Here is a 15,534-nt window from a genome sequence, read left to right on the forward strand (position 1 = left end):
CGGCCCCGCCCCGCTGTCCCGGCCCCGCTTCCGGCGCGTCCCGGAAGCGGCCGCGGCGGCCATGGCGGAGCTGGCGGCGGCCGAGGAGCTCGCCAAGCTCGAGTACCTGTCGCTGGTGTCCAAGGTCTGCACCGAGCTCGACAACCACCTGGGCATCAACGACAAGGACCTGGGTGAGCGGGGCGGGCGCGGCGAGCTCCGCGCACGGACAGGGCCGGCTTGCTCAGGGCCGCAGCAGCCCTTTCCGCGCGGCCGGGTGCGTTTTGTGAAGGTGCTTTTCGTTAAAAAACAGTATTTTTCTTAAAAAAACCAAAACCTGTGAGCCTGAGGGAACGCTGCGATGTGGGCTGCCGGGGAGAGCCGAGGAGCAGCTCCCCGGGCCTGGCTGGTCCCGCACCTCCAGAGCGGCTTCTGCCCCACGTGCAGTCCTTACTCTGCTTTTTTACGTTCTTGCTTCAGTTTACTTTGTGCTTTTTCCTCACAGCCGAGTTTGTCATAAGTCTTGCCGAGAAAAATACCACGTTTGACACATTTAAAGCAATTCTTCTGAAGAATGGTGCTGAGTTCACTGTAAGTGGCGCCTGAACCTTGTTTATGTGTTATTCTTGTTGTGCCATATTTTATAGAGCTTTCCGATTTAAAGAGAGTTATGAGCAGTTACTATTGGTTTTCTTCAATTGGAAAACTGCATACTAAATAGCTTCTGATATTCCTGTCTCCTCTGCCTTCCCCTTCCTCGTATTTTTAAAAAATTTTGTAGTCTTTGAAAAGCCTCTTCCTGAGGACTCAAGCTGCTTATTGTTGTGTTGAGCATATAAAATACGGAAGAAACAACTTTTCATGAAGGCAGATGTCATAAGTCTTCTTAGGATGCTTATATGCTGTATTTATTGATGTCTCAGGAATAATTGTGCTTGGATTGAATAGTTGATTAAAATCATTAACAGAAAAAGACAATTAGGATAATTTCATCTACGTGACTTGAGTTCAACTTACGCCTTTTTAGGGCATACACAAAGCCCAGTGATAGTTTCTAAAAATCAACCTGCATCTTCAGAATTGAGCATATTTTGTTCTGCGAATAAACCCCCACTCGTGCCTTGTAATAATGAAAGTGTTGCAGTCATTTCTTGAAGTATTTTACTGATTTTTTTTCAGGATTCCCTCATCAGTAACTTGCTCCGTCTCATCCAGACGATGCGGCCTCCACCAAAACCATCCACGAGCAAAGGTAGGTGGGGTGAGACTGGTGCAGCTCCTGCTGTAGTCTTGTAAGGCAAATCCTCTTGCACCATGCTTGCTGCTGCTGTTATTCTGAGGGTGCTGCTCAGAGTGGTCAGTCTTTCAAATATTCACTAATAATCAGAATTTTCTCTGAAGGAAGGCAACACGGTATTCCTTGAATTGAATCTCTGTAAAAGCTGTATCAGCCTTTGCGTTCAGACAAAAATTAAACTTTATATTCAATTATAGAAAAACGAAGAGTGAATTGTTGTAGCAGTTCTGAGTTTTGTGTTTCATTGTGCTTTTTTTTTTCTTCTTTTTGAATCTCAAAATTAGAGGCAGTTGTCAAACCCAAATCCGAGAAAGAAAAGTTGAGGGAATTGTATCCAGCCCTTTGCAGGCCAGACAATCCCAACATCAGGGTAAGGTTGTAATTTCAGATTTCTTTTGTGACTGTGTGAAAACTTTTTTTTTTTTTCCCCCAGTCAGTTTCAACCTTTTTTCTCTGTCTAATGCATGAATAAATGTGAACTTTGAGAAATAAAATGCGGAAGAGGTAGAAGGCTGGTGTTACTGCACATTGTTGCAAAGAATAGGTGTTAGCAATTGCCATGTTCATACTGTTTTGCAAAATATGTGGAGGATGAGACTCTTGTGGCATGAAATTTGTAGCCTGGCCTTCCTTACATAATGTTCAAAGTAATGATGTGTTGCAAACTAATTAAAAATGTTGTATATTCAGATGCTATGAGGGACTTGCATTTTGTATTTCTGTAACAATCTGAGGCATTGAGATGGAACTTTCTATTGTATAAAAGCAGAATTGTCTCAATATTTTGGCCATACAGGGAGAGTGCTTTATTATTTTCTTTCTTTATCACATATTGAGTCTGATCTTTTTTTATCTTGCATTCTTTCTAAATAGGTACACATATGATGATAATTCTGTAGATTAATTCTTTGTGACAATCTTTTTATCAGCCCTTTTGCAGAAAGGAGCATCAGTTTTTTGTTCTTGCAGAATATGCTGGATGAAGATGATGTGAAAGTGGCAGCTGATGCCCTGAAAGAACTGGAAGCTCTGATGCCCAGTGCTGACAGGCAGGACAAGCAGAGGGACAGCGACCATCGGTAGGAGTCTTGGGGAAGGGGGAAGGTCTTGGCTGCTCTCCTTGCCTGAGGTGAAATCCACTGCAGAGATCTAAATTTGGTTTGTTAGGGCGAAGAAAAGGAAGAGGAGCCGAAGTCGTAGCAGGGACAGGAAACGAAGGCACAGATCTCGCTCCAGGTCCCGTTCCAGGACTTGGGACAGGAACAGGGGAAAATCCAGGTACCGGTCGAGGAGCAGAAGTTGGAGTCCCAGTAAGGACCGCAGGGATCGGGAGAAGTACCTTGAAAAGAGCCATGAGAGGTGGAGAGACAAGCACATAGACCGGCCACCGGCTGAGGAGCCGTCCATCGGGGACATCTACAACGGCAAAGTCACGAGCATAATGCAGTTTGGGTGCTTTGTGCAGCTGGAAGGACTAAGGTACCCTTGGATGTTTACTGCAGATCTGTTTCAGCTCAGGTCTCTTTTCTGCTGGTACCTTAAAGATGTGATGAAGCTACCAGCAGTTGTTCTGGGCTTTGAAGGGCTGTTTCAGGAAAGTGAGTTTAACAGTAGAGAATTATAAAATTCTTGTTACTAAAACTAGTTTGTGGACATACACAATCTGTTGACAGCAACATATTTTAATGTAGTTTCTGAGTGATCTGAAGGGCTGTCAGAGCAGTATTGTGCCCCTCTCATGCCCCTCTGTTTCACTCCTAGGAAGCGCTGGGAAGGCTTGGTGCACATCTCAGAGCTGCGAAGAGAAGGACGGGTTGCCAATGTTGCTGATGTTGTGAGCAAAGGACAAAGAGTGAAAGTCAAAGTGTTATCTTTTACTGGATCCAAAACAAGCCTGAGCATGAAGGTACAGAGGTCTAAAATTCTTAAAATGATTCCTCTTCTAGCTATTTTTCACTCTTTTTGATGAAAATTAATACATAGCCATTCAGTTGGGAGTTAAAAACTGAATTACTGTTCTGTATTTAAATGACCTATTACTTTTTACACATTTTCTCTAGTTTTGATGTAGTGTTCCTAACAATTTCTTGTCTTGATATGATATCAAAGAGACAAGGCAAGGCAAACCTCAAGCTGTTGCTGTTTGTCTTCCTTTTTCAGTAGGAGAGAAACTTTTAATTTTAAACGAAATCACTACTATTGCCAAGACAGAGTAGAGTGTTCCATGCCTGAGGATGTTCTTACCTGGCAGTACCAGGTGAAAAAAACCAAAAAGCTAAAAACCAGCATTTTCTGTGAACAGGATGTTACTGCCACTAGAAATCACCAGAGTTAATAGATGAGAAATGCAGAGCTGATTGATTAATCAATCCATCTGATGTAGGATGTTGATCAAGACACTGGGGAAGACTTGAACCCAAACCGTAGAAGGAATCTAGTTGGAGAAACCAATGAAGAAACCTCCATGAGGAACCCGGACAGACCCAGTCACCTGTCCCTGGTGAGCGCCCCCGAGGTGGAGGACGACAGCCTGGAGCGGAAACGCCTCACCCGCATCTCTGACCCAGAGAAGTGGGAGATAAAACAGGTCTGTGCTGCATTCAGGGAAATAAGATAAAGGTGATAAAGTTGCCAGGGAGTTTAATGAGCTAAAATACAGCTCCTGGATTAATTGATTGTGTAACTTACTCATTAACTCACAATTGCTGGCTTCTGATCTGGGATTGTTTAGTTGCTATTTGGAGTAACAGAAGGAGTGTTTGGTCAGAGGATGGGTGAGTTATGGGGAGGATACAGGATACAGGACCATTCCTTTGTTCCTGTTTTACAGGAATGGGGTTAGAACTGAGTCATAGGCATGACTTGTGTTTGTTCATGGGGACATATTCATGGTGTATTCATTTTGTTCCCAGATGATTGCAGCTAATGTGCTTTCCAAGGAAGAGTTTCCTGACTTTGATGAGGAGACTGGGATTCTTCCTAAAGTTGATGATGAAGAAGGTAGTATTTCTCAGCAGTCTTACTATTCTAAATTCCATGTCTTTCTGGATGTATTTTTATTCAAAAATATATTGATGATAGAAGTAACTATAAAACCTCTCACAATTTGCTGTCAACTGGGGTTCCTCTGCCTGTGTTATTAGTGGCATTTGGGTGTGCCCTGTCTGTGCATTTTTATTTGTAGTGTTTTCACATTTAAAACTCCTAAGTACCTCATATTTAAGAATACACAGGAAGCATTATTTGAAGAGGCACTTTTATGTTCCCCAAAGATGTTTAACTTCTCTGTTACAATTGTCACTTGTGAATTTTAGATGAGGATCTTGAGATTGAGCTAGTTGAAGAAGAGCCACCATTTCTTCGAGGTCACACTAAACAGAGCATGGATATGAGTCCCATTAAAATAGTAAAGGTAAGAGATTTCCAAGGCTAAAACCACTGTACTTGATTAAATAATATAAATATTTGTGAATTTAATAACCAGTTTTCTACCTGCTTATTACTGAGAGCCCTGAAAAACATAACCACTGAACTCCTTCCAAATAAAGCTGGGTTCTAACTTAACTGGTGACTTGTGAAGTATAGTAATGTAACTGAAATGCCATTTTACATAGGTGTGTTAGAAGAAAATTTCTCTGTTCTGCTTTTTCTTGTCTTCTGAAAGTAGAAGGTAGTAAATAAATACTTTTCATTGGCTGTGCCTATAATGGGCACAGTGTAAAGATGGGCAAAGTAAGGATGCTCCATATTAGTTATCACTGTGAAAGTTGATGAGGCTAGCCTGATGGAAATACCCTGGAAATCCAAGAAACAAAATTTAACATTTTTAAAGCATTTTTAGAAGGTGTTTCTGAAAGGCAATGACAGGAGGAAGATAATTGAAGGTGAAGGAATGGTAGTGTTGAAGTCTGTTCCTTCTGCTCTCCAGAATCCAGATGGTTCCTTGTCCCAGGCTGCCATGATGCAAAGTGCCTTAGCTAAAGAGAGGCGTGAACTGAAACAAGCCCAGAGGGAAGCAGAGATGGATTCCATCCCCATGGGCCTCAACACACACTGGGTGGATCCTCTCCCTGATGGTATGTCTGAGCACAGACAAACTGTGCTTTTTTTGTGCTAAAATGTCTTCATACTGTCTTTGTCTGCCACACTTTAAAAGTGAGCCAAAGAAGAAATGCTTTTCCACTGAAATGGAAATAGGAGTGTCAAGAGAAGTGTACAGGTATTTCCTGTAAAAGTGGAGATAGCCACATGAAAACTTAAAAAAAAACTTAACTTAAAATTTAAACACACAGAATAGGCCTGGATGATAGAGCAGTTGGAACAGGATCATCAGGGTCTGTGCTGTGTGAATCTGGATGTAATGATAAAATTGTTTCTTTCCTAGTGGATGGAAGACAAATAGCTGCAAACATGCGAGGCATTGGGATGATGCCAAATGATATCCCAGAGTGGAAGAAACATGCATTTGGTGGCAACAAAGCTTCTTATGGTAAGAAGACCCAGCTTTCCATCATTGAACAGAGAGAGAGTCTCCCAATCTTCAGACTGAAGGAGCAGCTGATACAAGTAAGACTCATAAAAAGGCATTCTGGTTAGAGCAAGCAGTAATTTAAAATAAAAATAGTCTTGGTTTAGCTTTTGGACAGGTGAATAGCCAGCTGATAATTTTAAGTGCAGAACTTCACAATATGCATTTTAAAGTATATATATCTGTATACTCTATTGAAGTTCCAAACATTTGTTGATGTAAGTCAAAATTGATGCTAAGATCATGTGAGCAAGGGATAAACCAGCTGAGCAGTTAAACAGGTTGCTGACATGATCAGTAGGAATACTTAAATGATTTTTGGTCTGGATCAGTTGAAGCAAAAGCAAGAGCTGCTTAATCTAGTCCCAGATAGCCTGTGCTGATTTTGTTTGGTTTGTTTTGATTTTTTAAAAAAAATTTACAAGGGTATGTTTTCTGATCTTTTCTAGGCTGTGCATGACAACCAGATTCTGATTGTTATTGGAGAGACAGGATCTGGGAAGACAACCCAGATCACCCAATACCTGGCTGAGGCAGGATATACCTCCAGAGGAAAGATTGGATGTACTCAGCCTCGCAGAGTGGCTGCAATGTCTGTTGCAAAGAGGGTGTCAGAGGAATTTGGTTGCTGCTTGGGACAAGAGGTGAATTTCCATGTTGAAGAACATGCCAAAATAAGCATGAAGAGTAGGAAAAATCAGTATTGGAGCTAGTTTTATTGTTGTCCGTGTGTCTGTTCTCTTGTAGGCTGTAAAGTGAGTTTGTGGAATAATCAAACTGGGAGTTAATGAGGCTGATCACTGTGTAACTTCTGTTTCTGTGCAACTCTTCCCCTCCAGGTTGGCTACACCATTCGCTTTGAAGACTGCACCAGCCCTGAGACTGTCATCAAATACATGACAGATGGGATGTTACTGAGAGAGTGCCTGATAGACCCAGATCTCACCCAGTATGCCATCATCATGCTGGATGAGGCCCATGAGAGGACCATTCATACAGATGTGCTTTTTGGGCTTCTGAAGAAGGTAATGTAGCACTGGATTTTTACTGCTTTCAGTGTCCTCTGTGTGGGTAGGAGGGCACAGGCAAAGGTGAAGTCAAACAAGTTAGGTTCATACATATGCTTCAAGAGCAAATGCTCTTAAGGGTTTATAGTCTGAATCTTAGTGAAATGTGCCTCTGTGTGAAGGCAGAGCAAGCAAAATGCAGCAAAAACAATGAGAATTTGCCATCCTGTATGTTGATAATGGTGGATGAACAGGGGAGTGTTCTTGTTTTGCTCATCCTGCTCTGCCAAAAGCTTTCTGGTGATAATGTTGCTAAGGGAGGCTTCAAATGGGACCTCAGTGGTCAATTTTCTGAAATCCTGAGTACTGGGATGAGCTGCCCCTCTACTCAGATTTGAAACACCTTTTATTACTGGTTGTATTTATCTAGCTTCAGTCAAGTGCCATATTTTGATAGTTCCAAAGGCAATAAATGACTTGAGAACTTTGTCCTCCTGCAGACAGTGCAGAAACGTCAGGACATGAAGCTGATAGTGACATCAGCAACACTGGATGCTGTGAAATTCTCTCAGTATTTCTATGAAGCACCAATCTTCACAATTCCTGGCAGAACATACCCAGTAGAAATTCTATACACAAAAGAGCCTGAGACAGATTATTTGGATGCCAGTCTGATTACAGTAATGCAGATCCATTTAACAGAGCCACCAGGTGAGTAGAGAATGGTTTTGGCTTATTGGTGATTTAAAGACCTCTGAGCAAGGTCTTTCTGTAAGACATGAATTATGTTGGTAATGAGAGCAAAATGCTGTCGGACTGTTCTTTCTTGTTTGCAAATACAGTAACTAAAATGCTGGAAAAGTTGGGTGAAAGACTGAAGTTTGTTGCATTTGGCTAAGAGTTGCTAGCAAAAGTTGGAAATCCTCACCAAAGGAAAACATGAGGAATGAAAATATGGTGATGCAGGAGTTGTAATGAACAGAACTGATTCTGTGGATGTTTTAATTTACTTCCTGTGTAGGTGACATTTTGGTCTTTCTAACTGGCCAGGAAGAGATTGACACTGCCTGTGAAATCCTCTACGAGAGGATGAAATCTCTAGGACCTGATGTTCCAGAGTTAATTATCTTGCCAGTATATTCAGCTTTGCCCAGTGAAATGCAGACCAGGATCTTTGACCCAGCCCCACCAGGGAGCAGAAAGGTAATTTCATCTATGAGCCCTTCTGCTGATACATTTTACTAGTGGGGTGTATTACACTGCTGAAAGGATACAGTTTTTGGAGAAAAGATGATCTACAGCTTAGAGCATATTTTTGGTTGTATACATATCAAGTTATCTAAGCCTTTGAACACGTGTGAAAACATCTGGTGTGGCAGACCTCTGTGTGGAGAGTTCTTGGTGTGTTATTTACTGCCATCTTTAAGGATGCTAACTTAAGTTAATCTCAAAATCTAAATGCAGTTCCTATTGCATGGAAGTAAATTTCCTACCAAGCAGCTAATGAATATCTAGAGATAAATTCTCAGAAAGATTTTTCTCTGAATACAGGCTGTGTCTGAGTTATAGGTAAAAATCCCCCTGAAGTCAGTGCAGTCTGCTTACAAGCTTTCTCTTGCTTTTAATGGTGCATTTTATCATGCACTATTCCTTTTTTGCCTAGACTTTAAACAAAGGTAGATATTTCAAACCTGTCCATCTTTGTAAATAACATCTCCTTCTGTTCCCTGTGAACACATTTCTGCTTTCAACCTTAAGTGACAGCGGTTGCATTTGTAACAAACTGCTCATATTATAGCAGTGGATGAAGTTGAGTGGTGGAGTTGGCTTGGCAGCCTGACACAGAACTGGTGCTGACTCAGACTGTGATTTGCAGGTTGTCATTGCCACCAACATTGCAGAGACATCTTTGACTATTGATGGAATATATTATGTGGTTGATCCTGGCTTTGTGAAGCAGAAGGTTTATAACTCCAAGACTGGAATTGACCAGCTGGTGGTGACACCGATTTCCCAGGTAGATATTTGGCTCTCCCCATGGGTATTTTGTGTCTTGCCAATGTGGCATCCAAGCACAAGTGAGCAAAATGAGGCAATGATAAACCCACATTTCTGATAGCTCCACGTGCCTCCTTGAGGCTGTACCTACAGAATACATACTTCCCTGTGTTGTATTGAAATCCTTTCTATCAGTACAAGTAAAATTGTGAATAGCCATTTTATTTTCCTTGTTTCCACCTGTTCCAGTTTGTACCTGTTCACTGAGATGCCTTGTTATCTTTAGGCTCAAGCCAAGCAGCGTGCAGGCAGGGCTGGCAGAACAGGTCCAGGAAAATGCTACAGGTTATACACAGAACGTGCATATAGAGATGAGATGCTAACCACCAACGTGCCTGAAATCCAGAGAACAAATCTGGCCAGTACAGTGCTCTCCCTGAAGGTAGGTATTTCACCAGTTTGTAGCAAGCCAGTGTGGTGTTTCAACAAATGAGTCTCTGCCTTTGAGTCTCAGGAAGCAGTGCTATAATCTCAGATCTTTCTAGTGAACAGAGGTAGTTTGGAAGGAAGACTTCAACAAAAGCAATTTTCAGGCACTGGGCTTGCTCCTCTGTTTTTCTTTTGAGGGCTAGAATAGCTTGGATATCCAAGCTAAATTATGAGTTTCAGCTGCACAGAACAGCTAATTGTAAAAGGTAGGAGAAACACAAATCTCAAGCAGTACCATTTCCTATGCTGGGGACATTTATATTGTTAACAGATGAGATGCATTGTTTTAGAGTGGGTTTAGGGCTGCAAACCTGGGTGTGTTTAAGTGTGTACCATCCCTCTGGAAGTCTGTGACCTGGATTAACCCAGTCACAGCTGGGAAAGTGCTGCCATTCCCCTTTCTGGGAGCACACTTAAGGTCCTGTGGCGCTGTCAGGCCACACTGCATTAGAAGACACAAGTCCCAAAAGCAGCATTTAGCTTATGTTTCTCCTCAACTGAATCATCTCGCTTGAGGGATGTGTGGAACAGTCCCAAAAGGACAGAACAGAAAGCTGAGTAGTGCAGGAATGCCATGGGGAAATGCTCATTATTTCAAGTGCAGGAAGGCAGCTGTGTATTCAGGGCTGCAGTCAGGATAAGACATGAGCCTAGGGTTGCCTAGTTTTGTAGTGCCTCATTGTTTGGTGTTGTCTCTGGCTGGAGTTTGTTTCCTTCCTTCTGAGTGTTTTAACTTGGCTTTTCTCCAATCCCTCCCAGGCTATGGGCATCAACGATTTGCTGTCCTTTGACTTCATGGATGCTCCCCCCATGGAAACTCTCATTACTGCCATGGAGCAGCTTTACACCCTGGGGGCTCTGGATGATGAGGGGCTGCTCACTCGACTTGGGCGCAGGGTAGGCAAAATAAAATTCCTCTTACCACTGCCTGGGTTGCCAACATTCAGGGCATGACACGAGAGCAGTCATGGCAGGCTTTGCTTAGCATTGTTGGTTTCCTTTTGCTGTCATTCTCTTGTGGTTTTTGATAGCTTTTCATTTGCCACAGTTCTGCTGTACCTTCTGCTTTTTAAGGTACCTTAAAAAGGCCTGTTCAGGTACTTTCTGCTTTTTAAGGAGCAACTAGTGTTTCTCCTTATTCATATGTCTACATTTATTAATGCTAAAAACTTTCTGTAAGTATTGGGATATTCTTGTGATTGTGAATACAGACAAATACTTTGCTTCATGTTGAGTGAAGTTATTCTGGGTTAAGCACACCTCTTTGCAAAGTAAATATGTGAGAGAGGGCATTGCTTTCTTTTGCACTGAGAAGACTGAAGATTTTTCACAGAATGCCTTGAAACATGTTTCTTGCAGATGGCAGAATTCCCCTTGGAGCCTATGCTGTGTAAGATGTTGATCATGTCTGTGCATCTGGGATGCAGCGAGGAGATGCTGACCATTGTCTCCATGCTGTCTGTGCAGAATGTGTTCTACAGGCCAAAGGTGAGGAGCTGAGCCAGAGGCAGCAGTGTTACAGTCTGGGTGGATTTGGTCTGAATGCCTCAGGGGCTGAGTGAGCATATTTCCCAAAAGAAACTTGTAATTTGGTCAGAACATTTGTTTGTGCATTACCTCTCTGATGTTCCTTTTCATTTAAGGGCCTGTAGCTGTGCTGTTGGTAGTTTCTGTGCAGATGGGAAGGTAGAAGTGGAAAGTTACACAATTGCTCTTGCATTTGCCAGCAAACACATAAACCCTAAACCAAGTCAGTCCCAGCTCTGGAGTTCAGACTGCCTTTGCATTTTCAGATACACAGAAAGTATTTCTTCATGGCACCTCTATCGTGTGCTGATTTCTTTTAAGTCAGTAAGCAACAGGCTCTGCTGTGGTGGGATCATGTTTGTCTTGGATCCTTTACTTCTTCAGGATAGTTAACTTCAGTTTTGATCTATGTAACTGCAGTATTTGATTAATGGTTTATGTGCAGATGGGAGAGGTGTGTGGATCACCAGGTCAAGCCTACTGCTTCAGCACATTTCTTGATGAATAACTGAATTAATTTGTAGAGCAGAAAGAAAACCAGTTAGTGCAGTGTGTGCATATGCTTCCTGCAGTATGAGCCATTTACTTTGATGTATTCTTTCAAAAATAGGGACTGCAATTGAAAAAAACATTCTGTGTCTTAATCCTGTATCATCATGATAGATTTAAAATGTCATGATGGGAATGACAAGGAGCCTGTGTCATTCATATTGTCCAGGGATTTTCTCTATGATGTAGATATCTGATGGATGTATGCTTTATGTGTTAGGATAAACAAGCACTTGCTGATCAAAAGAAAGCCAAGTTCCATCAGACAGAAGGTGACCACCTCACGCTGCTGGCTGTGTACAATTCCTGGAAGAATAATAAGTTTTCAAATCCCTGGTGCTATGAAAATTTCATCCAGGCCCGGTCCTTACGCCGGGCTCAGGACATTCGCAAGCAGATGTTGGGCATCATGGACAGGTGAGCAGGTCAAGGAGGACAAGCACTCTGTCTTACTCTTCTTACATTGTAATAGCTAAAGAAAATTTGCTAAACTCATCTTGGTAGCTGCATCCACATCTGGAGAGCTCTGATCTTTTTCTCTCTAACTCTTGTCTGGCAGGCATAAGCTGGATGTGGTGTCCTGTGGGAAGGCCACAGTGCGGGTCCAGAAGGCCATTTGCAGTGGCTTCTTCAGAAATGCAGCCAAGAAGGATCCCCAGGAAGGCTATCGGACACTCATTGACCAGCAGGTTGTCTACATCCACCCATCCAGTGCTCTCTTCAACAGGCAGCCTGAATGGTAAGGCATGGGATTTCCTGCTTCTCTTCAGACTATAACAGAGAAAGTCATGCTGTGTGCTGTTTGGTGAAGGTCTGAGCAGAGGCTGCTGATTCCTTAGCAATGAGAAAAGTTTCAAGTCTACTTTTGTCTCTTTCTGCTGCTGAACTTTCTGTCTGTGCAGAGATGAGACTGATTGTTGGAGCCAAAGCCAGGCCTGAAGTTGTAATTGCATGTTTCTTTATTCTGGAAGTGGGTGTTAAAGAGGGAGAGAGAATTGTTTTAAATGGGAGGAAGGAATTCTGTGCTGAAGAATAGTTGTGAAGTAGGAGGGGAAAAATAGGGATAACTCTTCTGGATGGTTCTTCTGGAGCTTAAAAGGAGCAAGCTTAGCTCTTCCAGCTTTCCCTGTTGCTTCTTGCTTGAAAAAGCCGACTTGCAGAATTGCTGTCTCTTTTCCCAGGGTGGTGTATCACGAGCTGGTGCTGACTACCAAGGAGTACATGCGGGAGGTGACAACCATCGATCCTCGCTGGCTGGTGGAGTTTGCCCCAGCTTTCTTCAAGGTCTCTGATCCCACCAAGCTGAGCAAGCAGAAGAAGCAGCAGCGGCTGGAGCCCCTCTACAACCGCTACGAGGAGCCCAACGCCTGGAGGATCTCCCGCGCCTTCCGCCGGCGCTGAGCCCGGCGCCCTCCTGGGCTGCTGCTTTCACATTGCTGGCACTGGGACCTCTGCACTCTGCCAGGGGGCTGGCAGACAGACATTCCCCTGCAGACAGACAGACATTCACCTGTGCAATGCACCTGCAGTCAGCCTTGGGGCACCCCAGATGTGCTGCAGCTGCACGGGCCACTGCAGCCTCTCACAAGTGGGTCTTGGAGCACTTTAGTGATTCCCCTTTTAAGAGGCAAAATCTAAGACTCAGGAATCTGGGTTCTGAGCTGAACAACACCAAAAAATGGTGGTTTAAAACTGGTTGTTCACCAGCCTGACTGGGTTCTGAGTGACCAGAGAAACAGAAGCTGGAATAGTTGGTGTTTTTACCCTGCTAAAAGGGATTTATTTCTGCTTAATGTTCTTGGTCAGTGACTGCTTTTTGGGAACAGCCTGTTCTCTATTTTATGAAGTTTATGCATTTTCCCATGTAATGTAACTACTTGTATTTTATTTAAGCCATCTGTGGTGAGATATTTAGTATCCCTGGCTTTGGGATAAGGTAGGAAAAATTCATGAAACCCAGCTAGAATATATTTGGACAATGGCACAGGTCAGACTGCACCCTTCGTCCCCATCTTCTGGGTGCTGAAGGGTTTATCAACCAGTAATCCCCTCTACAGCACAGTTCCATCTGGAAGTGGTTACAAATGTTTAGACTTTTTATACAATGTGCCATATGCTTTATTTTCACTTAAAATGTTTGGTGACATTACAGCTCTTGGGGTTTTGTAATAGAATGAGCTCTGTACAGCCAAAATGTCTGTAAAAATTGTATAACAGTTTTTTGTTTTAAAAAGAAGTTGACTGCGCGGTGTGTGCTATGTCATGCCCAAACTATCTGTAAAATATTTTTTTGTTGGTAACAGATGAAATTTATTTGACTCCATAGCTTCAGAAACCTTATTTTTTCCAAAGCTGGGACACGTGCTAAACTTACTGTTGAAATGAAGAGAAGTAGCTTGACTGGTTGTTTTACACAGTGAATTGGAAGAATGTTTCACATTGAAAAGTAGCTATGTTGGAAATACCTCTCTGTACAAAGTTGAGCAGGGATGTTGTTAAATGTCCTGAGCTTTCTCTCACATTATATCATCATAAAATTAAAGGGAATAACAAAGTTTGTAACTTTGGACTCGGAGGATCAAAGAGAATCAAAGCAAAAAGGACAGGAATGGAAGTGCCTCCAAAACATGCCTAAAGCAAATTTAGGGAAATGGAAACAGGTGCCTGAGGTGCCATGAACTCTTTCAGCCTCCCCTGAGGCACCTTCCTCTCTCCTGCTTTGCTTTCTCACCTGATACTTTCCATGGTTCCCTAGGGGCCAGGAGAATTGTTGTGAGCATCCAGAGCAGAGCCTGGCATGCACAGTGGTGTGTTGGTGCACTGCTCTTCCTGAAGCAGGCAGGCACAGCAAAGCTTTCAGGGCTTTACAGCTCCAGCAGAAATGGTGTGGCTCTGTGCTGGGCACTGCTGAGGCCACAGCTCAAATCCTGCATCCAGCTCTGGGCCCTTCACTGCAAAAAGGACATTGAGGGGCTGAAAGTGTCCAGAGATGGCCAGTGGAGCTGGGGTTATGATCCAGTTGTTAGATGCTTCTCCTGAATTAAGGTGCAAATGAGACCACATCCTGAAGTCAATGTATGGATTTTATTTAACTGCAAATATGAGGTAGAGAGAGAGAGAGAGAGAAATAAATAGGAAAAGGAGAAATGGGGAGAGAATGAAGAGAGAAACAGATGAAGCAGAAAGCTGTTCACCCTGTGGGTCCAGTGGTGTCCCATTGATTCTCTTCTGGTGTTCTTGGTGGTGGGGGTTCCATGAAACAGAGTTCGGTGGGTTAATAAACATGCAGGTATAGATGGGAATGCCCACTCACCTTCCTGCTGGGGGGCAGTTCTGCAGTGTCTTTTACAACAGACTGGTTCTGGTGCAACACTTGTGCATCCTGTGCACTCTTCAGAAGTGAGGCTGGGGCACTCTGGGGGTCTCTGATGAATTATGATCCCTGCCAGGACTGCCTCTCACAGGAATGGCCCTGGTGAATGTGGTGTGTTTTACACCAGAGCCAGTTTGTGCAAGGGAGGACTCTGCAGGGTCTGATTCTTACCTGTCTTGTAGCCAGGGGATGTGTTCACCCCTCTACCACCTTTGGAAATCACACCCAAAAACTCCTCCTCACCCTTTGCCTGGGGGGAAGAATGTACAAATCTGGCCACAGCAAATGAGTCTGGGCCGTGCACCCCTGCTGAGCCCAGTGAGAGCAAATTTCCAGCACAGCTGCTGGGTTGGGTGGATACATTCTTCTCCCAAGCTTGTTAACTTCTCCTTAGACCTGAGATAATTGGGCAATAGTGCCAGCTTTATTTTATCTGAAGTTCCTGCCAGAAATCCTATTAAGGGGAGTGGAGTGGGCTTTGGTGCAATTACTTCTTGGCTACAATGGGCAAAGCCCTTGGGTGATTTTAACAGTTTGAGCCATTAACTATTTTAATCTCTCTCAGAAGGGTCTGGAGCACAGGTCTGATGAGGAGCAGTTGAGGGGCTCAGGAGGGACCATCTCACTCTCTACAACTCCCTGACATGAGGTTAGAGCCAGGTGGGTGTTGGCCTCATCTCCCAGGCAACCAGAGATAAGCCAAAAAAATGGCCTCAAGTAGTGCCAGAGGAGGTTTTGACTGGGTATTAGGAAAAATTCTTCGTTGAAAGGGTTGTCAGTCATTGGC

The 15,534-nt window shown here is 43.3% G+C and overlaps 1 protein-coding gene across 4 annotated transcripts; it reads left to right on the forward strand.

Annotated features, from left to right (window-relative positions):
* The first annotated feature begins 42 nt into the window (after positions 1-42).
* Positions 43-13,697, forward strand: DHX8 (DEAH-box helicase 8). Of its 4 annotated transcripts, none has more exons than XM_085561965.1 (23): positions 43-256; positions 485-570; positions 1,159-1,231; positions 1,561-1,646; positions 2,246-2,355; positions 2,444-2,755; positions 3,038-3,182; positions 3,660-3,863; positions 4,189-4,276; positions 4,591-4,688; positions 5,205-5,352; positions 5,661-5,842; positions 6,254-6,448; positions 6,644-6,829; positions 7,312-7,522; positions 7,833-8,014; positions 8,688-8,828; positions 9,096-9,251; positions 10,058-10,195; positions 10,658-10,786; positions 11,595-11,791; positions 11,934-12,113; positions 12,556-13,697. In XM_085561965.1, the coding sequence occupies exons 3-23, from the start codon at positions 1,198-1,200 to the stop codon at positions 12,773-12,775; spliced, it is 3,342 nt and encodes a 1,113-aa protein (XP_085418091.1). In that variant the 5' UTR covers positions 43-256; positions 485-570; positions 1,159-1,197; the 3' UTR covers positions 12,776-13,697. The 4 variants fall into 4 exon arrangements, with proteins under 4 accessions (XP_085418091.1, XP_021388504.1, XP_021388505.1 ...); XM_021532829.3 differs by having other exon boundaries at positions 43-173; XM_021532830.3 differs by having other exon boundaries at positions 43-124.
* Positions 13,698-15,534: the final 1,837 nt, after the last annotated feature.

The sequence above is a fragment of the Lonchura striata genome, chromosome 27 (assembly GCF_050655825.1).
Source record: "Lonchura striata isolate lonStrDom1 chromosome 27, ASM5065582v1, whole genome shotgun sequence".
Classification (NCBI taxonomy): domain Eukaryota; kingdom Metazoa; phylum Chordata; class Aves; order Passeriformes; family Estrildidae; genus Lonchura; species Lonchura striata.